The sequence below is a fragment of the Bombus huntii genome, chromosome 7, assembly GCF_024542735.1.
Source record: "Bombus huntii isolate Logan2020A chromosome 7, iyBomHunt1.1, whole genome shotgun sequence".
Taxonomy (NCBI): Eukaryota; Metazoa; Arthropoda; class Insecta; order Hymenoptera; family Apidae; genus Bombus; species Bombus huntii.
This window is the reverse complement of record NC_066244.1, coordinates 12,200,808-12,224,816: the sequence shown is the minus strand read 5'-3', so window position 1 is coordinate 12,224,816 and position 24,009 is coordinate 12,200,808. Positions and strand designations below refer to the sequence as shown.

Genomic DNA, 24,009 nt, shown 5'->3' with positions numbered 1-24,009 from the left:
TATTAGTAAATATGTGTATAAACTAATTTGCCAATTAATAATGTTAATGAATCAACAAGTTGCAAGTTATACATTTGCCCTGTATAATTTTACATCAAGTAGGATAATCAGATCTATTTTCCTCTTAATTAAACTGTTTCTCTTGTAAATTGTAAATACCTGATGCCCCATTTAACATTCTACTCCTCCAGTGTTCCAAATTAAAACAAAACCATATTTACACTCACAGATATATCCTAAACTAAAAGAAAGTCAATCAAATACTACCCAAGGTTACCAAAATTACCAATCGAAAATTACCAATAATTATTACGATAGACCAAAGATCAACGAAAACTACTCCAAAAATTAAACACTAGCCCGTCCATAGCGTCTTCACTCTCATCATTCAAAGTAACCTAAAAGAAACCAAACTAATCAAACTACCTTCGACCAAATTACTCAAACACGCTGCAAGCAAACCTTAACCACCCTCTGAACCATCGATCGAACGAACCGTCAACAACCACGTGGTCGACTTTGTCAAGAGACGTTCAACGTCGTATCGTATCGTATCGTATCATATCGTATCGTATCGTATCGTATCCCGATGCCGGAGAACGATCGGCAAGTTGGTCGAGCAAACGAAAATAGCTTACGAAGGCAGGCATTATGAAGCTATGAAAATATTTATAGACCGCCACCGTTGGCAAATAATGACACAGGCGGCTATCGTTGTGGCGGAATAGTTTCGCCTTTAATAAATAACGCACAACACAAACGACCGTGTCGTACAGCGTTACGCCGAATGATGCAAATCCTAGATTAACGCGGGGGAATATTGTCGGGGCCGTGTTCCAATATTTTAACGCGATATCCCGAGATCTAAACGAATGCAGGCTCACGCGCTCGTACGAGCTCGTACGACATCACCGAAGAACGGCTCTATATGCATCGGCCGACGTTTTGAAATCGTAGGATTATACGACGCGCGAGCCGCACCGTGATTCATTTATCACTTTCGCGATCACGAGTTCTCGATCATTGCCAGTTGCCTTCAATTGAACCCAAGCGCGAGCCTCACAGTTCTCTTTTAATCCAACGCGTAATGCTTTGCCTATCAACTTTCTGTTTTCCCACCTTTTGCTTCTCCGCTCCCTCCCCCTCCTTTGTTTGTCAATTCTTTCATTCTCCCGAATATTTTTTTCCAGTCGTTCTATTCTTGCTATTCTTTCTAATAGCGTTTGAAATGGAGTTTGTGCAGCGATCGGAAAGCGAGTAAATATAGTGTTCGGTGAAAGAGGAAGGTTAGGATTATTGTTTACGCTAAAACTATGGACTTTTGCGATGTACTTAATACGTTATATACTATCTTGTTAGTTGAGATTAAAATAACGGACGAAAATAAATAAGTAGGTATATGCAATCGTGTTTTTGTTTTGATAAAAATGAGCAGTGATATTGTTAAAATAGTTTTAGTATGGTTTTAGTACTTGCGAGAAGACGAGAAAGTCTTATGAAATATTTGATCAGAGGGAAACAGTGGTAGTTGTCAACCGATCGTACTTCTGTCCCTCTTCAACCCTAGTTTCTTAGAACAACTGCAATGAATCGAAGAACAACTGTATTCACTCCTAGTCAAAAGTTTTTTTCTGTAATATTTAGAATATACCACATACAATGATGTCGATACCATCGTACCGTAATAACCAAACTGCGAATGTTTATACGTTTGATTATAATTTGATGGTAGGAAAATATAGAGAATACACATAACATTCAAAAATATAATATTCATTGTAAAATTTAATAGATGAGACAGATCTTATACTTCGTTTATTTAATTCTCTATATATCTGTACATATATATGTGTCGGAGTCAGGTTGGAATTTTGGGGCGTTCGATGAACCTTTACTTACTTTACCGTCGCGGATGTGGCTAATATTTATCAGTACGAATGTGGACACTACAAGAGGCTATGAGTAATGGCAATAGAATGTTCGAGATGATGGTGACAACGAATTCAGGTTCGATAACGAATCCACGGTCCACGGGAGGACAAGTATTCAGGTAACTTCTCGACAACTCAATCAGTAATTCGTCCAACGATTAACTAACAAACTAACTCTGCCCTCATCCAAAAGGAACTGCCCTTATATACTCCTGTCCCCACTTCTCGGGTCAATCTTTGTTTTTAAGAAGAGCAATATAATTACTTCATACCTGTGTCAGGCACACGTCCTTACCGTGGCGGTGGCTACGTCTAGTGACCTGCTATGTCACTTCGAGCCCGAACCCATCGTCATAAAGCCAGATTGGAACATTAGAACTACTTCTTATTTTTATTACTTAAGTGTAGCTATAGTAAAAATGTGGGCTAGGGTATTGGGATTTTTCCCAACATTCCGGATGGGAAATCCCGATGTTCTTTCATCTCCGACATATATATTATACAAAAATATAAACACCAACAGGACAATGATCCTTTGCTACGTAACATTAAATTTTGGATAAAAACTCGAAACTTCATTTACAACGCTAACGCTACTCTTCCCATCTCGATAAAGTAGCAAAGCGAAAAGAAATATACGTGCCTTCCTTAGTATGCAACATTTGAAATACTTTTCCATGCAGCGAGTAATTTTCAAGCAATTTGAAGACGCCAACTTCTCGAAAGGCAAAAAATCTAAATAAAGAGGTGGCTGAAAAAAGAAGCCACCCCCTCGTTTCACCAAGAATTCTTTCCAATCGAATGCTCTTCTTCCACAGACTTATGAGGAAGAGGTGGAAAACACGAGTCAAAGATGAGAAAGACAAAAGGGGAGAAGGTAAACGACAACGATGAAGTCAATTTCCATAAAGAGCAATTTGTACTTCACCGTTTTCTTCGTTATTTATAGAGTTCGCCGGAGAACCGGAAGGAGACATGAAAGGAGAATCCCTGAGACGGCAGTCTCTTCTATAAGGGTAGGGGAAAAGCGATCGAACGAAAGACAGGGAGTTGGAAAAGCGAGAAAGAAGGAGCGGCGGCAGCGTACACGTACACTCTGCATATTTAATGCAATCAGAATGCATCGGGCCAAGAATATCGCGGAGAAGGAGGATGCAATTTTTCTCGACAAAAAAGAACGACCCGGTGAACGTGATCTTTATTGTCAGAAGCTAGATTTCTTCTGAATTTATATCGTGAAAATATACGTATATATGTATATATCGGAGTCGTGCTACGAGCATGACAATCGGAGAAAACCTTTTCTACCAGTTATTCATTGTGAAAGACGTTTCTCTTATAATTCTTCGCGATTATAAATTAGAAACGACGAGAACGAACCTTTTTTCTGGGGATTATTCGTTTCGTTTGATAGATTTGATTTCTAAAAATAATGTATCATTACGTTCAAAATATACAGAATCTAGCAGATGATTATTTTACATGCGGAAGTAAGTCGAAAATCTAATATAAAGTTTGTTCGTTTGAGACCTCGTTTTCGAGAAGATCGAGTTTAAGAACTTGTCAGGTACACGTGAACTTGACTAATTCTCGAATGGATACGAATAGACAATCGATAGAAGGTTATTCTACGTATGAAAATAAATCAAACACGTAAAATAAATCTTGTTGCTTTCGAAGCCTCGTTTCAGTTGAATTTTGACACGTTTAATTCGATACACGTATAGACGATGAATTTTTTAATTCCTATCGCAACCTATATATATGTTAAAATGTATATAAATCGTTCAGGAACATTGATCGACAATTTCCTAAATTAAAAGGTAAAGGAAGCGATGATTTTACGGCCAGTATCTTCTCGAAGGTTTTTATTTTTTACAATTTTTTACGTTTATTCGCAAAAGTGATTCAACTTGTATATTTTGAACATATATATTGTTACGTCCGGTGACTCTCTACAAAACGAGGCCCCACGCCGCGAGCAAGATGGCAGCCAGATGTCCACACACCCTTATTACGTACCCTCAATGACCTTCAGGGCTCACCATAAATCTTGGCATTTTCATAGTTATAATCCAAGTTACAGTATCACGCCAAAATAATTTACTTATAATTCTCAATGAGAATTGATTGCAAAAATTCTACCAAATAAAAAAAAAAATGAAAAAAATTTTCATAGTTAAGATTCTTCAGATCAAACAAGTATCTTTTATTTCAAGTATTCCTTACATTTATTGTCTACTACGGGAAGATACGGACAAGTTGGTTTTTCTCACGTTCGGTATCTTCCTCTAGCAATTTCCTCTCAGGAGAAGCTAAGACCCTTCCTAGTCCACCAACCTTCTTATTATCCAATCAGAAGCAATGTCTATTGCCCTCACTTCCCTAGCCAAAATTATCATCAACAAATACAATGGTCCGTGCGCTAGACACGCCCATCCCTAGCTTTCCTCTGCTACAGCATCGTCACTGAACTTCACTGATTCTCCAACCTTTCCTCCAACTTTTCTTCCATCCTTAGATCAATCACCTACTTAACTTATACATACGCACCAGCGTAATTAGCTTCTATATAAAGTTGTTGGAAATATATAATATTATAACCTGTTAAACTCAGTGTTATACTCATTGAACCACCCCTAGCAAAAATAAGGGGATCGATCAGTTCGTGACGTCGATTGTCTAATCGTAACGGGAATTTACGACTCACGTTGACGTGCTTCCTCGCGATCGCGTCTCTCCGCGAATGGTCGATTAAACATATATATTTACATTTTAGCAAATACATTTTAGCAAATGAAGAAATATCCCACATATGAAATGAAATTTAAGAGAGACAAATTGATGTTATTTGAAGATAGGGAAGATGTACAAGTGATTTACTTTCTGTTTAACAGGGGAAAGGAGACGCTGTTTAAATCGTAGAGCGAACGAAACGATTATCTCGCAATCGAGCTCGCATAATGTCGTTAGCGAGAGCCCTGGCTGTGCTGTAAGTTCTTTGATTTCATTACAAGCTGCTGGGATACGGCCGCCTCAAAACGCTCGAAAGACAATGCGCTCGTCAGCCAACGTCCACTGCGATACTTGAAAGGTTTGAGCGGCGTCTGTCGTGCTCGAATAAAATGTAATTAACGGCGTGTTCCTTTCCTTTGATATATATTTGAGAAGGGAACGGAGAAAGGTCTAATTACACTAGTTAACTTCGAATTATTTTCACTTTGCAATTATCAAAAAGAAATATATGCGAACATTGAAGTAAAAAAATTAAGCAACTACCCCATCGATATATAAATTTTTATTTCTTAAACATTGAATTAAGGACACAGTTTACTCCCTGGCAACTACCCTCGAAACTCCAACGATCCAAAATTACGTGTTCATACTTAATAACCTAAATACGAACCTAACACCGAACCCTTAACTTTCGTAAAAGAAATCCCTCAAAATCTCGATAATTACAATTTAACGATAAATTACAACTGCATCCTCCAAATCAAATTATCCCTCATTTTCAATCGCAAACCTTTAATTTTCCAAAGAGAAAAATCTCTTAGAAGACCAACGATCAAATCAGCATTTCAGATTAACCACAAACCTTCATTTTCCCCTTAAAATCTTGAAACTCTCAACAACCACACGAAACTCTCACGCGTGATTGTACTTAGGGTTGGTGGAAAGATTATCGAACAAAATACTACAAATGTCCGTGTGCGGGAAAGCAACCACGCCAAGCCCCGTTTTCGATAATCGACGCGTCACGCCCATAATTAGGCTGGGTAATTCGGCGAACGGGGCAATTATCGAGGCAATCGTCGGAGGGCACGCGTCGAGAACCAGGTTTTCCGTGGCGCGTGTTCCGCAGGCGTATAAATTTCTCCAGTGAAGAAATATCGTTCCAGGAGCGGTGATAGTGGACGACCGACTGGAAACGCAATTAGAGTGGAAAAATATTAGCTCGGTAACGGGAGAGCCGTGTAACGCGATGCCTTTTAAATTCGGTAATTGTCCAATGGGGAGAAAGTGGTTGCGCCGACGTAATTGACGTTGTGGCGCTCGGACACTCGCGCGCACACGCCTCGAACTACTGTCAGTCAGCGCTGTCGTCAGCTTCGAAAATACTAATCCCAATACTCTTTCGTCGTGAATTTTCTTCTTCTTCTTTGTTTTCGACAAGTGCATCAGACGCTCGTGCCACCGTGTGCTTCCGTTTTTCCTTCTCTTGTTGTTCGCTTTGATCCGCGTTTACTTTCAGGAATAAAGGATGCTCTTTGAGGTGATTTGGATACAAGGAATACAGAAGAAGAAGAGAAGAAGTCACAGTTGCCACTTTTTACGAAGAAACAATTTTTAAATTCAGTAGAATGTCGATCAATGGCAAAACAAAATTTTACAAAATTTTATAAAAATTGGATAGAAGTTTTTCGTTTGATTTTTACATCCTCTGTGAAATTTTAAGAATACCTTTCGTCATTGTACTAAAATACTGAAAACAGTAAAATAGTGGTTCTTAATAAATTTTTACAAAACTTGATCAATCTATCAGCTATTTTTGGAAAGTATCGCCGGTCTTTCTAACAGGTTCTTTTCACTTTTAACTATCTTTTATTAATGCTATTCTTTTAGACATAAAGCGACTCTGATGTAAAAAGGTCAACGAAAACGTACTTATCAAGTTTTTGTCCTGTGCTTTTTCGTACGTTAAATCGATTAAAAATGAAAATTCGTTCTAACAAAGTTTAGGTAAATGTTTAATTTAATGTAGGCTCGCGTTGCGCAATTTTGGTCGTGTGTTCTGCGCGATGTAGGAAATGAAATGCAGGAGATGGACGATGTAAAGAATTAATTAAAGATGATTATTAAGTCAATTTGCGAGGTCGTGCGTATTTTTAGCTACATACAAGAGAGTAACAAAGAGCATGAAATTTAACTTGGATATACCTGAACTTTTATATGACGCTTTTCACGATTCTTGCGACCTACATACTTTTTACAAAGTAAGAATATATTCAAAAACACCTATGTACTAAATTGGTATAACATTCATTCAAAATAATTAGAGTATAATTCAATTATAATTAAAATATCATACATTATAAAGCAATATAGATACTACGATCTTGTGACTTTTTTAAGCGAAACAATAGTATTATCTAACAGCACACAAATCATCAGAGAATCCTCTGTGTTCTGCTTTGTATATCACGCGGTAGTGCCAAGGGCCTAGGCAAAAGTCCCATCTCTCTTCAACAGCAAATAAATATAAACATATGCAGCTTATTATTTTACATTATCAGCCTGTCATCGCTCACTTAAAATGCCTCGAAATTATACTTGATATCCACTGAAGCTGAATGATTGCCTTCATCACCATCTCAAGAAACTTTGAAGAATTACAGTTATACTATACCGACTAAATTAAAGAAATTTTCAAATTCAACGAACAATCAAAAATAATAAATTATCATCGACGGCGATCTTTAGAATTTCTAATGTTCCTTTGAATTGAATACCGACACAAATGGAGAATACTTTTTATACACGTTGATGATATTACAATTGGTAATTATTAAGTACAAAGGTGAAAGATAAATGTGGCAAGTAGGGATAAAACAAAAGAGCAAACAGAAGATGGTTTGTGTTTCAAGCTGTCTTAACAGATGCGTCAGTTGTGGCAACACAATTTCCACACCGACTGGCACACACGCGGTTCAATGAGCAACTGAGAGGTAGAAGTCAACGTATAACTTAACCCTGAACAAACCTCGAGTCGTAACGTTTCTATCATTCTATGCAGACGTATTCGAGGTGGCTTGAAAACAAGATAAATATCAACGAGAAATCGATATTTTCAGGCTATCACCTGTTGTTTCGATCAAACTAATGTCAACATAGTAATATGTATCTTCATCTAAATCGTCCAAATAGTTTCAAATTAAATATAGAATAGTAACATCGATTTCCTCGAAACCTATAAGTATCGTTCTATAATCTGAATTGCTGATAACTCAATTCTGTGTTCGATACGATGTAAAATCGCTAAATAAAAAGAAAATACGAAATAAAATGTTAAATCAGAATATCAGATATAAATTGTCTAAGCATTTTCGAATTAAATATGGATAAGAATATCGAATTAGAATGTTAGATATAAATATAGAAAATATTAAGATTCAAAATATATTCAATAATACTATAAGTAAATAACGCGACATTTTTTGATACGTATATTATATCAAATATCAAGTTACATATGAAATGAAAATCGCAGTAGCTATTATGTCTCGTATTATTTCTAGAATTGTTTATCATCTTTCCATCGAGTTTCATATTCCTCTCTTATGAAAGGCTTCATGTCCCGGCGAATTCCAATTTTTCAAACCGAAAACCCGAGAGAAGTCGCATTATTTAAAAAACAATTTAACAGTGCGTCAATTTTCAATTTTTAGAATTCTATTTCATAGTCGCCGCGTTAAAAAATAAACAGAATTTGATATTCTACATTGATCGAAGGAAAATTACAAACGAAATGTTACTTTAAACAGGTTAAATAGCGCGAGAAGATGGAAGAAACGAATGACGGTCAAATGCATAGCAAGCATTCTGCGCAATCGTGGATGAATTACGCGGGATGAATTATCAAAAGGCCGGTTAAAAATCGTTAATCGTCGACGAGGCTTGGATATCCTCCAAATTACGATATTCCCGTCACGACAATGAGTTATATTCGGTGGTTGATAGTTCGCGGCCGTACGCGTGACCGCGGCGACGTCTATTTTTGCTCCATTTCATCTTAGGCGGGCCGCTTGTCAATTCAACGCGTGTACAGTGAAATCGATACGTTAAATAAACCTTTTACAAAGTCACTGTGCCTCGGCCGATCGAATTGTATGAGTCACTGATGGATTGTTAGAGTTCGGATTAATTGTCATTGGCAATTTGGTCACGAAACACGAATAGAAACGATCCTAGTAAAACGATAAGGGATAAGGTATTGCGTACAGAGTGTGGACTAACAAATATTAATTATTGTGAACTGAATTTTAAACTTCGATCGCTTCGATCAGACGAGACTGATACAGTTTGGATTAATTTAGGTTAGTTAATTTTGGAATATTAAATTTCAATTTATATTCTATATTTCATACAGTCGATTTAATCGATATTCTTCATAAGGGAAAACATAGTACTAGTTAAGAGGGATTATTTAAAAATTAACTTCGGCGTATTAATTTATGATCGATAAAAGTAATTATCAAGTTTATCAAAGATCTAAATTAAAAGAGGAACAGTCTACAAGAAGTACGTGCACAAATTTCGGTGAATTTTATTTCTACAAGGTCGCGTGATATTATCCGAAATATGCCTAAAGAAAACCCCTGAAAATTTCCGCAATTTAAATAATAAATGATAACCCAATGAAGATTAAAATTTCTTAAAAGTTGGTAAAATTGGAAGATTTGAGTGGACAAAGAAACAAAGATATATTAAGCAAAAACCAGATAATTTAAATTCGCGGTTGGCCCTTTGTGGGTTAATAACACTGACGAAGTCCTAGAGATTTTGAAAGGACCTATACAAATTCATTGTTGCCGCGGCGGACAAAAGACGAGCGAAAAGACTGGACGAAAAGAACAATCGGTGCTGCGTTTGAAACGGGAACGAGAATAGCAAACGAGAATGGCGAAAAAAGGAGTTGGGGGATCCGGAGGGGGAAAGAAAAACACGCGGAGGGCGCCACGCAATAAAGGTCGATGACCCTAAAGTGCCACCTGTACGTCCTGAACCAGTTCCCCTTTTCGGCAGCAATGTGGGTCAGCACGCTTCCTCGGCTAAAAGGGCATGCCACCACCGACGGTGGTTCGACGCGTGCCCGAATCGAAGAATGGAGACGAAACATGCTCAACAGCGGCCATTGTGCGTGAGCAGTACGCGTTGTAGTGAAACGAGGATGAAAAGGCACAAATTCACCGATTAATACGAGTTGATCAACCGATAACAATCAACAAGCTAAAAAGAACCATATTGTTAATAATAATTACTTAATCATTTCTTTAAAAAAAGTACTCAATTTCATTATGAATATAGGTCGTTGCAGAGATCTCCTTAACGAGAATGTATCGACGAGTTTCTCAGTGCAACGTTTGACCGCATTTTTTATGTTTACTCGTTACCAACCGCCGAGATGTTAATTATTCTGCGGAAGAAAAACGAGGTCACTTGAAAATGCACCGATCTAACGTCAGAACGTGAGGAAAAAATGTGAACGACCGAAAATACGTTTCACATACGTTGTATATACGTGTTCGCGCAGGGGAGAGAATGGAAGATATCGGATTCGCTTTTGACGTCCTTGCAAAAACCGCGCTGACGCCAATGGTCGCTTCCCTAGCCATGAAACGCGTATTTACATCGGATACGCATTAGTGCACGTACACGCGAGCCGGTCAGCTGTTCGAACGACGACGTCCAGACGCGAAATCCTCGAGAGCGGCGTGCCGCGTCCTCGAGACGATCCCGTTCCTCGACCTCGTGGAAACGAGGCTAACCGCGCAAGCCGCACATCTTTGCAGACAAGAAGATGGCGGGGGAGGCGGGGTTGATGGGTAAAACGCGAATTAGGTTAGGTTGCACCGCGCGAGGGATACGCGGATAAAGCGAGTAATAACCGAATTGAGTGGCAATGGAACGGAATGGAATTCCAGTTTCTGATCTATTCGTGAAATTCATCGTACGTAAGGGAGGATATGCGGGACGTCAGGGTGGAAAAGCATGATTCGAAGGGTCAATGAGAATGCTGGCAGGTCGATAGCAATGGCGCCGCGAAGCTACGAAGAAAATCAATCCTGTACGGCACGCGACGTGTTTTGACGTGCCTACTTATTTCGTCGTTCGTTTCTCGAAACGCCACGATGTTATAACATTTTCGTTCGAAGGATTAGAGTAATCGTAGGATAGATAAGAATCGTCTTAGTGGTGTATAATAATACGATAGGGAGAAAAATGTACACGAGAGTGCAGAAATACCGAGAGTACACTGACGTACCGACCGAGGTAGCCGGAAAAGACGAGGCCGCAGGGCCACGCACACGTACACCAAGATCGCGCGTACACTGACACGTACGTACGCAGCCAAGGTGGTATCGTACACTTCGCATATAACGATATACCCATTCACGGGTGTCGATTATAAGAAAAATGTTCGTGTCGCTTACTTTTGATCACTCGTTCCGTCGTGGAGAGCTTCTGCGAGTTGTTCGAGGTCATGCTGTACGAGGATATTTGTCGGGTGGGCGCCGGCCTCTCGCTCTCTTTCTCTCCTCTCGCCTCTCTTGGCTATTTCACTGTTCCTCTTCCCCGGTCACACAGGATCGTCTCTCTCTCCCCTCACCGTGTCACTCTGTCACTCGGCTTTTTTTCTTCTTTCTCTAGCCGTAGTTACTCGCGTGAGGTAGCACCTTCCTCTCACGAACGGGGGGTTGGGTGGAAGGAGAGGGCGGTATTTTCACCTCGCAGCCCGGCGCGGCACACACACATATACACGTACGGAGTAGGGGGAGGGAGGAGACGGGGGTCGGAGAGGTGACGGAAGTTATCGCACGATGCGGCACATCGGTGGCTCCGGAGCGTTGTTCATTGGGCGTTTGCAGAGTGAGAAAATTATTCTCTGCCGTGTGTGCGTTCCTCTCACTCCCCGTATATTTACTACGCCGACCGACCTACGGTATGACTCTTCTCTCTTCTCTTTCTCGCTCGCTCCCCTCTTCTCTTTCTCTCTTTCGCGGTCTTGCTCTAACGCGAACTCCCTCTGCCCGACAAAAGGTACCACCAACGCCTTTTGCGGGGCGAGTAACTGAATCGCTGGACCACGCGAGCTGCACGGCCCGCACCAACGGGGTCTCGCAACCGCGGTACCACCACACGAGTAGCACAACAGAGTCTCCGAGTGAACGACAACCGTCAGAGACAAGAGTACCGAGACTACTAAGCGAGGGCGACAGCGGCGACAGCGACCACGACGGCGAGGCGGAGGACAGCGACAACGATCGACGGCGCGAACACAGAAAGAACCAGCACGATAAAAAAAATACAACAGCAACGGCCACGACGTAGCAGACGACGAAGGCGATGATGATGACGACAACGACCACAACGACGACGACAACGACGGCGACAACACCGTAATGACGAGCACCGCGACGCGGAACCGTGACACCGACACCCACGGCCGACAGCACCACGCCGCTAAATTCTACTAACAAGATGTCTGTCAGTCTGGCACTCCGCGGCACGCACACTGACGGCCGGCGGGAGACGGACGCGCAGTCCTCCACGCGCACCAATCATTTCAGAGCACAGATTGGTCGCGCCATCACCAGCTGCCGCCACCCGTTCACTGAGTGGAGGCGCCACTGACCGCGCTGGTCAATCGACGGTCTTCCATCTAAATCGACGAAAATTTCACGTTTACAACGCCGCTATATCCAATCCAATCAATCTATTCGATTTTATTACCCGAGAAACAGTTTTAACACAGGGGGAAATCATTGGAAAACGGGCGCATCGATCGATTTGTCGAACTAGGTTAGTAGGCCACTTGTTAGTCTTCCGAGAAGATAACTTTGAACGCTCCCAAATTTGGAAGCAGTTGTCAATTTCAATACCTGTCCAATTTGCATTTTAAATGCACCTTCGGTTAATCGTATCGGGCTATGTTCTTTAAGGATCGTTTTTATGTTATTTCATTGGGACGTAAACAACAGCCGGTAAGTTAACTGATCATATGTAATACCGCCACATTCAAATTAAGTCTTATGCAACAAATGCAATTCTAATGACTGAATTTTAATGTTACTGTATTTGTAGGATACACATGCACAATTTTACACCATTCGTCGTACAAACTTCAACAACACGTATCTATCATTAAAACTCCAACTTTGGTCTCTTCTCCACCCAGGCTTTTATATTCGGAATCGCCAGAACCTTTTCCTTCAGAGACTTCAAATGCGGGTTATCTTTGGTTATATCAGATTCATAAGCTGTATTTAAGGAATCTGATATACCGACGAAGAACAGATCGGCATAGCTCAACTAAAAGATATGAGAAATATAAATCAATTGATTTCTTATTCTGCGTATACTGTTGAATTAAACACGCTTACCTGATTGCCATGCAAATATCCGCCGTTATTCTTTGCCAGATCTTCCAGTTTATTCAGGTAAAACGGAAACACTCTTGACATTACGTCGATTTTCTTTTTGGCTTTCAAAACTGGATTAGACTCTCTATAATAAGACGATATTGTCACTGAAAAGAAAAAGGGAAACTTATGGATCATGTAACAAGATTGAATGTTATTCACAGCAGCATATCGTTGGAAAGGAAATCAATTTATTCATGGGTACGAAATCAATATTTACGCCATCTGAAATCGTAAAGAGCGCTAGCGATCGCGTCGATCTGCAACGTATCCAAATCAGTTTTGCCAAGCAGATTAAACTGTTTGGCCAGGTAGCGGCAAATAGGTAATGTTTGCGAGTAAACTTTGCCGTTGATTTCCAACGTGGGCAGCTGACCGAACGGGGTCGCTGAAAAAACATTAAAATATAGTTGGAGATCGTGAAATTCATATGGAAATGAGGTAAAAAAAGGTATACTTGACTTCATGTTGGACCACTCTTCCGACGAATAGTTTATGCGAATATCCTGGAATTCAACGCCCCCGTAGCTGAGAAGAAATCTGATGGGTTCTCCGAGTCCCATTACGTTAAAATATACTAGCTTATAACTCGCCATCATTCTAAATCTGTGAAATATAGTTACAAATAAATACAATGTAATTTTTATAAAATCACACGATCGGTTTAAAGGTATTATTCTAATTTAAATTAGTTTAAATAATTGCTGATTTAATTAAAACATTTTATACAATTTTTAGAGAATTTGATGAGTGCAATATCTCTATTAATAATTTTGTTTTTAGTATGTATGGAGTAGACACTTACAGACAGTCAAATGCAACGCACGGTAATTCACTGTGGAGTAACTGGTTCCCAAGGTTATGTAAGAATTATATATTTCCCTCTCCAGAGTCTTCACTTCTTTCGTCCTGTTCTTGCCTGACACATTTTCTCTGTCTATAAAATGCTATGGACATTCTCATTGGTGCACTACTTCGTAGTCTCTTCACACTCACTCTCTTCTGATACTTTCACTTTAGTATAGTATAGCGTACAGAAAGATTCCGGATTGTTCCAATATAAATTACAGAATCGTTCCTACATATTAATTGGAAAAATACTTTATCTACAAACTTATGCAATGCTATTGAAAAAACAGTATCATCTACTTTTTAAGATTAATTCAAATTCAACGACATCTTTGAAATAAATTCACAATTTTTATATAATATAATTCTCTTACAATAAAATGATTTGAAAACACAAAGTGAAGTGAGCAATGTTTCTTTCTTGACACGAAGAAGCTTAACCAATCTCCATGGCTATAAATCATCTAGTTTTCCTTAATTAAAGAATACTCAACGTTACATGTTTTTAATTAGATTTCGCTTTATGGAGGACAGGTTAAGAGGTTTGCATTTAGTTGAAACTTTGATATACAGAACGGACTCGTTTCTCAACTTAAGCTCTGTAGCCTGACAAGATAAGGAAGCCGGTGTCTGGAACAAGGAATCCTTGTTCTGGAAGTAAAATGACCGCCTGGCGATTTATCTTAATTACAATAGTCTTAATGAAGACGAAAGATTCTCGTGTGATCAACGGCGAGGTTCCTCCGGATAATTTAACTCCATATTACAATGAATCTATGGAGATCGAGAAACGCCTCCCAGAGGATGTAGTTCCCAGAAAATATGTGATTGCGATTTCGACTGACTTTAAAAAGGACGAATTTCACGGTAGCGTTCGCATCGATCTCGAATTATTAAAAGTTAGTTTCCATTATTGAAATGTAAGAATAATTATACAAATATGTATAAGCATACAAAATATTTAAAAATATTGTATCATTACAATTTTTCGAAGGACCGAAGTTATATCGTTTTACACTCGAAGGATCTAACCATATCGTCAACCAAATTATATACAGAAAAATCTCAAACGGAAGTACGAATACAGTACATCTATAATGTAAAAAGACGTGAGATGTTGGTTATCAAGCCTTATAGAAATATCTCTTTAGGAGAATACTTCTTGAAAATGAATTTTAGTGGTAGTTTGAAAGGAAAAATGAGTGGATTCTATTTGAGCACCTACGTAGAAGAAAATAAATCTGTTCGGTAAATATCATGTATATTTTAATGTCAAGGAATTATGATCGTCTATATGATGATCAACTCGTATTATTTATTATGCAGAAAATTAGCAGTGTCCCAATTCGAGCCATTCTACGCTCGAACAGCTTTTCCTTGTTTTGACGAACCAAACTTCAAGTCCATTTTTATTATTCGTCTCGTCTATTCAAAGAAGTTTTTATATCACGCACAATCCAATATGCCAATTGTAGTAAGTTAATACACGAATTACGAATCATTAAAGATATACAATAATATTATTTTCCCTAGAAAATGGAGACGATGAAAAGTGATAGCGACAAAACGATCGCATACTTCGAGCCTACGCCACCAATGTCCACTTATTTCGTTGCTTTCCTTGTCAGTGACTTCGAGTGTTTAGGATCTAACATGGATCTTCTGAACGGAACTAAATTACCAGTTGCTGTCTGTGTAAGATCTATGTTCAAGCAAAAAGCAGTATTCGCCTTAAATGTCACAATTAGAGCGATGAAGTATTATCTAGAGATGTTTCAAATCGACTATCCGCTACCAAAAATAGGTAATTAAAAAATTTAATCTAAACCTGAATTTAATAATCTCCTTTTTTAATTCTATTAAGCGTAAATTATTGAAATATATTTACTTTATGATTGACATCAGAATATTAATTATTTCTATATTTGGAAATCTTTCTTTTAACCGAAAGTTTTGTTATAAAAAATCGAGTTTTCTTTGATCAAATAAACTTAGTACACAATTTAATACTTAAAGCTGTAGTATTCATAGAATTAATATATAATTATTGTAAACAAAATTATGTCTTTGATGACTAAGAAAATGTGTTTCATCGACCAGATCTAGTCGCCATACCCGATTTCTCAGCAGGCGCCATGGAAAACTGGGGTCTGATCACATTCCGTGAAACAGAGCTTCTTCATAGCGAGAACGACAGTTCTTGCCACAATATGAGAAGCGTCAGCTTGACGGTGGCCCATGAATTGGCACACATGTGGTTCGGCAATCTGGTCACCATGAAATGGTGGGACGATCTTTGGTTGAACGAAGGTTTCGCCACTTACATGGAGCACGTAGCAGTTGATTCCTTGTTCCCCGACTGGAAGCTGGTCGTGCACTTCCAAATCTACGATCAGTAATTTTATATTAAATGATTCCAATTTTTCCCTTAACTTCCATCCTTTTCTTTTACATCAGATGGATTCCTTCCCATTATACACGAAATACGTTTCTATGAAGCACGATATCAAACTACGTACTCGCCCAGTTGTAAAACGAATCGAAGATCTGAATGAAATAGAAGAAATGTTCGATCGAATTTCATATCAAAAAGTACGTTCAATTTTGTAGGTATAGTCAAATTAACATTTCCAACACTATCATGAGTGAAATTTCGCCATAGTACACTTTTCTCTATTTTAGAAATCGATCAAATCAAACGATAGAAAATACAACCCTTCGGTACGAAATAAGAATTCGAAATACTTTGAATTTCCTGTGGATAGAAATAAAATGAAATTTCACTCGCGTACCTTTAAGCATCAAACGAATGTAATACACGTAATACGAAAGTTTGAGATATATTGATTCGGGTTAAATTTGCATGGAGAATTAATTCTTATATTTTTGAGAATTGTCAAAAAGTGTCGCAGAGGGAAGACGAAAGAAGTACAACAATTGGTTGGTTGAATGCTAGGCGGCGTCGGTGATTAGGATGCTCGAGGACGCAGTTGGCAATTCCAAGTTTATTTCTGCTGTCAGAAAGTATCTGAGAAGGTACCAGTTTCGTAACGCGGAGTCCCGCGAGCTATTCGATATCCTGGAGAACACTACACAAGCCGCCATCGATGTCGTCGATTTCGTCGGTCGATGGATGAGGTTCCCCGGATTTCCGGTGATCAACGTCCGTCGAGACAATGCAGGCTTTCAACTATCCCAGCGACGCTTCGCGACGAGTACACGATTCAGTGAAACGATCGAGTACGTATAGAGAATAAAAGGAGATCTTGAAGAGAGGAAAAGAGAGAGGGGGATACAAAATACTAAAGTAATGTGAAATAAATAGGACGAAGTAGAAAACGAAATGAGAAAAACGTCATAAAAGTAATATTATTGAAATACATGACTAAATTCAAATTCTCGAAATCTTAAGCTATATAAGAAATGTCTCGTATAACTGTTATACGTATTATGCTAGTGCTACTATTATTTTTAACTCGCCATTTATAAATGTCATATACATTTTTAGCGACGGAAGTTGGACAATTCCGATTAGATACGTAACAAGCAGGAAAAATGATATCAAGCTGGATTGGTTCCTCGCGAACTATTCTTGCGGTAATAATAGCGCGCGTAACCAAACCTCCGCTCTCAGTTCTTTAACACACAATGTGAATTACAGTGGAATTGTCGCTGGACAAGTCAGTGGATTGGATGAAACTGAATCATGATTCGATCGGCTATTACATCGTGAATTACACGGAAGATGCTTGGAACGTTTTCAGCAATTTATTATTCTACAACCATTCGGTATATATCATGGTTACTTTATATCGTTATTTAAGTTCCTTGCTTGTCATCTAAATAGTTTTCCCGTTGGAACTGTCGTAGATGTTAAGCGCAATGAACAGAGCGGACTTGTTGCACGACGCTTTTCTTCTAGCGGAAACTGACTTGAACTATTCTATAGCTATGAACCTGACTTCTTATCTCATAAACGAAGACGATTATCAACCATGGGTCGTGGCTATGAGATGGTTCGGACAAATGAACAGACTTCTTGATAGAACCCACATACTTCCACGTTTTCAAGTAATACAAGTATTAGAAAATTATAATTGTCATAGCATTTCTTCTTCTTCTTCTTTGTTATATTCTTTTTATACGAATTCCCAGTCGTATGCGAGGAATCTGATCAACAGAATTTATCGTCAAATAGGATGGCATATTCATCGGAAAGATTCATTTAAAGACAGGTTAGTTCAAAATTATGTAATAAGAAAAATATGTATTATTTTAATCGAAATATGTAAGACAACTTTGGTGATTGTTAACAAAATTATGTTTTTTATCCTTGTAAATTCCATTCTTAAGTTTTAATTCTTATTCCAGTAGTACAGGGTTAAGGTAGTTTCAAAGAAATTAATCTTCTTCAGATCTTCTCTAAATTCTATTTACTTTAAAAATTAAATTATTCTCCTACGTTTACAATTGCTTTCTAAATAATTAATCTTTCCAAATAAATAAACGAAAAAGTCGTTCGAATTGTGTAAAAATCCATGAAAATTTCCGTCTTCTGTTACATTTTCCTCTTCTTTTCTCTCATCACCGATGCTTTCCAAAGCGAACATCCATTAAGAAAAGTCTTGTTTCTGTTCGTTTCAAGAGAATTTCGCGTCTTGATATTGAACGCAGCTTGCAGCGTAGGCCACGAACACTGCCTCGAGACAGCCGGAAGGAGGCTGCGGAAATTTCTGTTGGAGAAGAGCGGCGATGGTAGCGAGCAAATGTTACCAGCCGATATTCGGTCTATCGTCTATTCGTTCGGTAAGGGGAAGAAACTTGGCAAATATTTTCCATTCTCCGTGTGTGTACCTTTTGTTATTCACGATAATGACGGCGTACGATAGGCCTCGTTACGATGTCGGCCGACGTCGGATCGATATTTGAGAAAATGTCGCGACTACTCGAGACGGAGAACGACGCACAGGAAAGAGAACGTCTGATGATCGGGATGACTGGAGTTGCGGACAAAGATATTCTTAATCGGTTCGTCAGACCGCGATTCATTCCCGAGCTAATTGCCAACAAACGCGCTCCTTCGACGCTCTCACAGCTCTCTGTTATCTTCTCGCGTGTCGCTGTCCAATTTGTCGAAGTCGCGTCGGATTTATAGCGTTCCACCAAGGGGGAATATAAATTTATAGGCGAATGTAAGATGGAGACGCGAAAAGAGGAATTGAGCTCACGTGCCCGAAGAAGTGCAATTCGAGTCTATCTTTACGCATTTTGTAATCATCAACTGATAGAATTCGTGATATCAATTTGCGGAATTTCCAAATTAAAAAATTTCCGATTTCAATGGAAATCTCAAATTTTTTAATTTTCTATTGTCTATTAAATAATTATAGACTTGCCGCGTTTACAAATTTTAGTTTGTCAAATCTTGGAATTCGGAATATCACTTTTCGGGATTAATTTAACAATGTTCGATTCCCGGGACCTTTAAATCTTGATATCCCCAATTTTCAGAATTTCCAAATCTCAGAATTACCAATTTTAAGAATTTTCAAATCTTAGTAATTCTCGAATTTCGAAGTTTTCAAATTTTGAGCTACTTCGTGTACAAAGTTCCTAAACTTATCAAATCATAACTATAAAATATTGGACAATTTCCCAAATTGCGATTTATCTCTTTGGGAATTCTTTCCATGTCCGTTTGACTTCAGATATTTAGAGCGAGCAACAGACGAGACATTCATTCGCAAGCAAGACTTTGCAGAGCTGTTGATCAAGATCGCCGCGAATCCCGTGGGATTGGACGTCGCCTGGAATTTTGTACGGTATCGACGTTCTTTCAAATATTCAGACATCTTTTGTACAATTTTCACGATCTAAGCCATCGCAACAAATACTAATCTTTTTTTCAGATCTCGATGGGAAGTTCTACTTAGAAAATATGAAACAAACGAGTACACTTTTGGGAATATCATCTGCGCAATCGTATCTTTGTTTAAAGATCATCAAAAGCTACAAGAGGTAATTTTACCTTCTCCTAACAAACGCGTATAATTCAGCTATTATTTGTAAAAGTCAATCAAGTGTCTGGATACTTACAAGGATAATGGTTAATACTATGCAGTAGCGTGGGCAAATGGCCTAAGAAATATTTACCCTGTTACGTTTTGTTTGGCTCGTTTTGGTTGTGTTGCCGTTAATTTTGGAATTTAGATTAAATTGTAGTGTTGTCTCTTATTTAATGCGATTGGCAATTAAACTCCACGTTTCGGCTAACCTGCTATGCGCAGGAGCACTGGCACGGGAGAGAATTAAAGTTGGTGAAAATAAATGTTCGCTTAATCCTATTATATTATTAAACAAATATTCTTCACAAAAAAAAAAATGTTTACTCGTATTCTAATTGGATATTGACAGAATTGTCGTTGAAATTTCAAATACTCGAAGTTGCAATCGTTCGCAATACGTTTTCACTCTTATTAATTACAAGATTTTAATTTGATAGATTTTCAATAATTTACAAGTTGACAAATGCAAACACGTCGATTAACAAGACTAACAAGAACTGGGAACTAATCACACAGAACTGAGGAATTAACTACTCTGAACTAAGGAATTATCTCTCTTCTTCTATGTCGCTACTTTTATTTATATTTAGGTCTACCGTGGAGGGGTCGTTATGTGACGGGTTATTCCGTGGGGATTGTGAGGCTCGAGTTTGGTTTCTATACAAATTGTTAAAATTTATTTAAATTTCAAATTGGAACGCTCACTCGTGCTATTGGTAGTTTTAGTCTACGTTACGGCGCGTGCTCAGCGCGGGACGTGACACCCCCGCCCTTGCATCGTGTGAACCATAAACAATGTTGCGAAAAGGCCTATGTGTCGTTAGGTTTAAAGGGCCTGGGAATTGTTACCAGGTAGTCGTTACTTGGCAGCTTTTACAACGTTGTCGTTACCTGAAGAGTCGAGGTGGGGAATCGTGAGTTGAGAGTCGAATGGTGAAGTGTCCAGGGATAATCGTGACGGCCGTCCCCAATGGGATTAGCAGGGGGGATGGTGCTAGGGGCAATGACCTCCTCTAGCACCAATTCATCAGTTAGGAAATTTTAGGACTGGCTCAAGAGGACGCGGGGAGAAATTCGGCAGTAATTCGCAAGAGATCCCGGGGCACTCCGGTCACACGCGTAGGCAGACCATCGTGGAGTTTTAGTCGGTAAGAGTCCGACACTACTCTGCTGCTGTCGCAGCGGCGGAATTTTCATGAGAATTTTTGCACTTTCAAAAAAAGAGGGGTTAGTCGTAAGTCGAGTTGCGAGGAGTCGAGAGTTGAGTTGACGAGTTGTTATGAGGTGTAAAGGTTGGGAATTGTAAATTAACTACTTAGTTGTCTTAGTTATAGCACATTACTGTTAAATAAAAAAAAAAGTTAAATAAAAATCATTTCCAGTTCAATTTATTTATTTATTATAAATGAATCTATCGATCAATGAACTTATCGTGTAGAACAGAATCATCGGTAACCCTAATTTCTAATATTTCTAAATGAATAAAAAATGTTATAATTATGCAATATTATAATATATAAAAAATATTAATGTACTCATTTTACAGGCGAGACAATTTTTTCTAAGAGAAGTTGACCTAAAAGTAACTGAAAATGCTAAGAGAAATGCGATCGAGGAGATCGAAAACAGCATTAATTGGCTGGAGGCAAACTTTCAAAGCATCGAGCGATGGCTGTCGTCTAATGGTTTCGATTAATACCTTCATTTTAATACGATCCAAGATTTACAATTTAATTAGATCGCCATACCTACGTCAGGTATTTAATTAACGGAAACGCCTGAATGTATTTTGAAATCCATATATCGGACACTATTAGCGCGATCAGATGAATGTTTTGCGATCTGTCCGAAGACATGCGATCGATATCTCTGTACCAACCTCAGTTCGATTAACACTACGTTCTACAATAGTACATCAGTCGTAAGCAAAATAAATACATAACGCTCAATTTTTTATTCATTTACGATGTGTTTATGATATTATTACGTTACATTATACCATTTACGATATTTTGCAAATGTCGTTTCATAAATATTTAATGCGCACAGGAACAATGATTATTCTGTCACAAAATTTTTAATTCGTTTAGCCCTATTCGCCTTGCTTCATCTAATTTCATTAATTAACATGGAATAGATCGATAGATGCATACATCGAATTATATCCAATGAGTGAATCTACTTGCTTAACTGACTGTTATATTGCTGTTTGCGATCTAAGTTGCTCTCAGCTTTGACATAGTTTGCACCTGTGTGCCGACGAAGAAACAAATTTATATAGGGTTTAGACAGAGAAAACACTGTAGTTGTCTACTTTGTAGAATACTGTAAATGTAAATATAATATTGTCCAGTAATTATACTTAAATAATCTATGTGGGAGTGACGTCTTCGGGTTCCTTAGCGTTTGACAGAATACAGATCCTGGTTACGGGTCTCTTAACACTTAGCCAACCGCGTGCACTACAGCGAACTATACCGCCCTCGGACAAGCCAACTTATACGCTAATCACCACATATTTTTTCAAGTATCGAGAACTAATATTCACTACTAAAAAAACAAAGTCAAAAAATTATTTAAGTAGTTAATTATATTTTGCTGGTTATAGTAGTTAATAATTTTATCTAACGATTTCACATATTGTTGATACAAAACGTCAAATTAAAAGTATATAGTAAAAGTATAAACAAATATAGATGAAATTAAAAAAAAATAAAGCTAAATACAACTAAAGATAAATAATACGACTTGAACGTAAAATTAAAAATTCATAACGCATTTTAATATTTTTCGTTTATATTCGTGTGTTATCTATCGATTATAACTTTATCTAATCATAACTAATAATGTAAGTTTTTAATTAATTTTGATACCACTAAATCGGTGCATTTTAGTATATGCTATACTTTATAAAACCAAAAAAAGTAGTAAAAATTAATTAGGATCAATTCCAAGGAAACAATAACTAATAATAACAAAACAACAAAACAACAAAACAACAAAAAGTAAAAAGCGTCACTAACGTTAAAAAGAGAAATCTCCCCGTTCGATTGGCTAGGTGTTAAGAACGTCGTCAGCAGTTTGAAGTGAGACCATCCTAATGATCCCGTCAGATCCTTGATACAGGTTAATGATTCCACCACAGGGGCCACTACAGCTGAAATAGATTGTCGTCGTTGATCAGCACCATAGCCTCTGATTTGTCCGACGCCGGTGGATCCAACTTCCACTTGTTTCGCTGCTGTACTCCATAAACATACTCCCGATGCTATCACACTTCCACAAATTCCACAAATTTAACAGACTTGCCGAAAGAGTTGCAATATATTTAGCTTATTTTGGCTCATATTAGTAAGATCGGGTTCTGAGGGCACTGGCAATATGTCGCCAATAAGAAAGTGAACAGGAGTCAAGGAAGTGAGGAGATCTGTAGGATCGTACGAGAGAGTGTAGAGAGGACGCGAGTTTAAGTAAGTCTCCACCTGCGTGAGAATTGTACATAGTTCGTCGCGCATGAGCTTCTGCTCATCCCATGGATTTTGCTCCCGTTCGAGAACTAATCTCCTGGATTTCCCAGAGTTACGCGATTGAATCGTGCGTTTGTCATCATGTGGCACGATTATATAGATTCCTCTCCGTTACTTGACTTGTAAAAATAACCGTCCAATACCCAACCAAAGTGCGTTTTTTGCCAAACAAGATTCCCTGGGTTGATTCTGTACTGTCCGATACACAGCAATTTCCAAAATAGACCAGCTCCGATCAAAAGATCAATGCTATCTGAATGCTGGAATTGTGGGTCAGCCGGAGTGATGCCGAGTGGCACTGATACATTCACCATCGTCACTGGAATTTTGGAATCTAGAATTTTATCGGCGACGTTCTTTAGCACTAGACATGAAATATCCGCCGTAAATTCATCTAATTCCGAGATAATGCGTAATTGTGTTTTGAACTGTA

At 38.4% G+C, this 24,009-nt stretch overlaps 3 protein-coding genes and 1 long non-coding RNA gene across 11 annotated transcripts in view; 2 read left to right on the top strand and 2 right to left on the bottom strand.

Moving 5' to 3' along the window:
• The window catches only part of LOC126867311 (serine/threonine-protein phosphatase 2B catalytic subunit 3-like), a 236,378-nt gene extending 224,201 nt beyond the window's left edge, over positions 1 to 12,177 (bottom strand). For 2 of the 7 annotated variants that reach the window (XM_050621681.1, XM_050621680.1), the window contains exon 1: positions 11,147 to 12,177. In XM_050621681.1, the coding sequence (XP_050477638.1) occupies positions 11,147 to 11,198 (52 nt within the window). In that variant the 5' untranslated portion in view covers positions 11,199 to 12,177. The remainder of the gene's footprint in view (positions 1 to 11,146) is intronic. The other 5 variants (XM_050621678.1, XM_050621682.1, XM_050621683.1 and 2 more) reach the window with 3 other exon arrangements.
• A 220-nt stretch (positions 12,178 to 12,397) lies between these two features.
• Positions 12,398 to 13,450, top strand: LOC126867374 (uncharacterized). Of its 2 annotated transcripts, none has more exons than XR_007690220.1 (3): positions 12,398 to 12,697; positions 12,798 to 13,153; positions 13,303 to 13,450. It is a non-coding gene; the product is annotated as an uncharacterized LOC126867374 (long non-coding RNA). The 2 variants fall into 2 exon arrangements; XR_007690221.1 differs by having other exon boundaries at positions 13,300 to 13,440.
• Positions 13,061 to 13,748, bottom strand: LOC126867347 (glutathione S-transferase-like). Its single transcript, XM_050621772.1, has 2 exons — positions 13,356 to 13,748; positions 13,061 to 13,242 (listed from the first exon to the last, which is right to left on the bottom strand). Exons 1-2 carry the CDS (start codon positions 13,732 to 13,734, stop codon positions 13,061 to 13,063), a joined length of 561 nt encoding a protein of 186 aa, XP_050477729.1. The 5' UTR covers positions 13,735 to 13,748.
• An 891-nt stretch (positions 13,749 to 14,639) lies between these two features.
• LOC126867362 (glutamyl aminopeptidase-like) lies at positions 14,640 to 22,009 on the top strand. Its single transcript, XM_050621802.1, has 16 exons — positions 14,640 to 14,883; positions 14,979 to 15,232; positions 15,311 to 15,458; positions 15,518 to 15,788; positions 16,085 to 16,353; positions 16,442 to 16,576; positions 16,941 to 17,224; positions 17,493 to 17,581; positions 17,646 to 17,773; positions 17,855 to 18,055; positions 18,140 to 18,219; positions 18,630 to 18,790; positions 18,874 to 19,012; positions 19,693 to 19,806; positions 19,894 to 20,002; positions 21,596 to 22,009. Exons 1-16 carry the CDS (start codon positions 14,647 to 14,649, stop codon positions 21,743 to 21,745), a joined length of 2,769 nt encoding a protein of 922 aa, XP_050477759.1. The 5' UTR covers positions 14,640 to 14,646; the 3' UTR covers positions 21,746 to 22,009.
• The last annotated feature ends 2,000 nt before the right edge of the window (positions 22,010 to 24,009 follow it).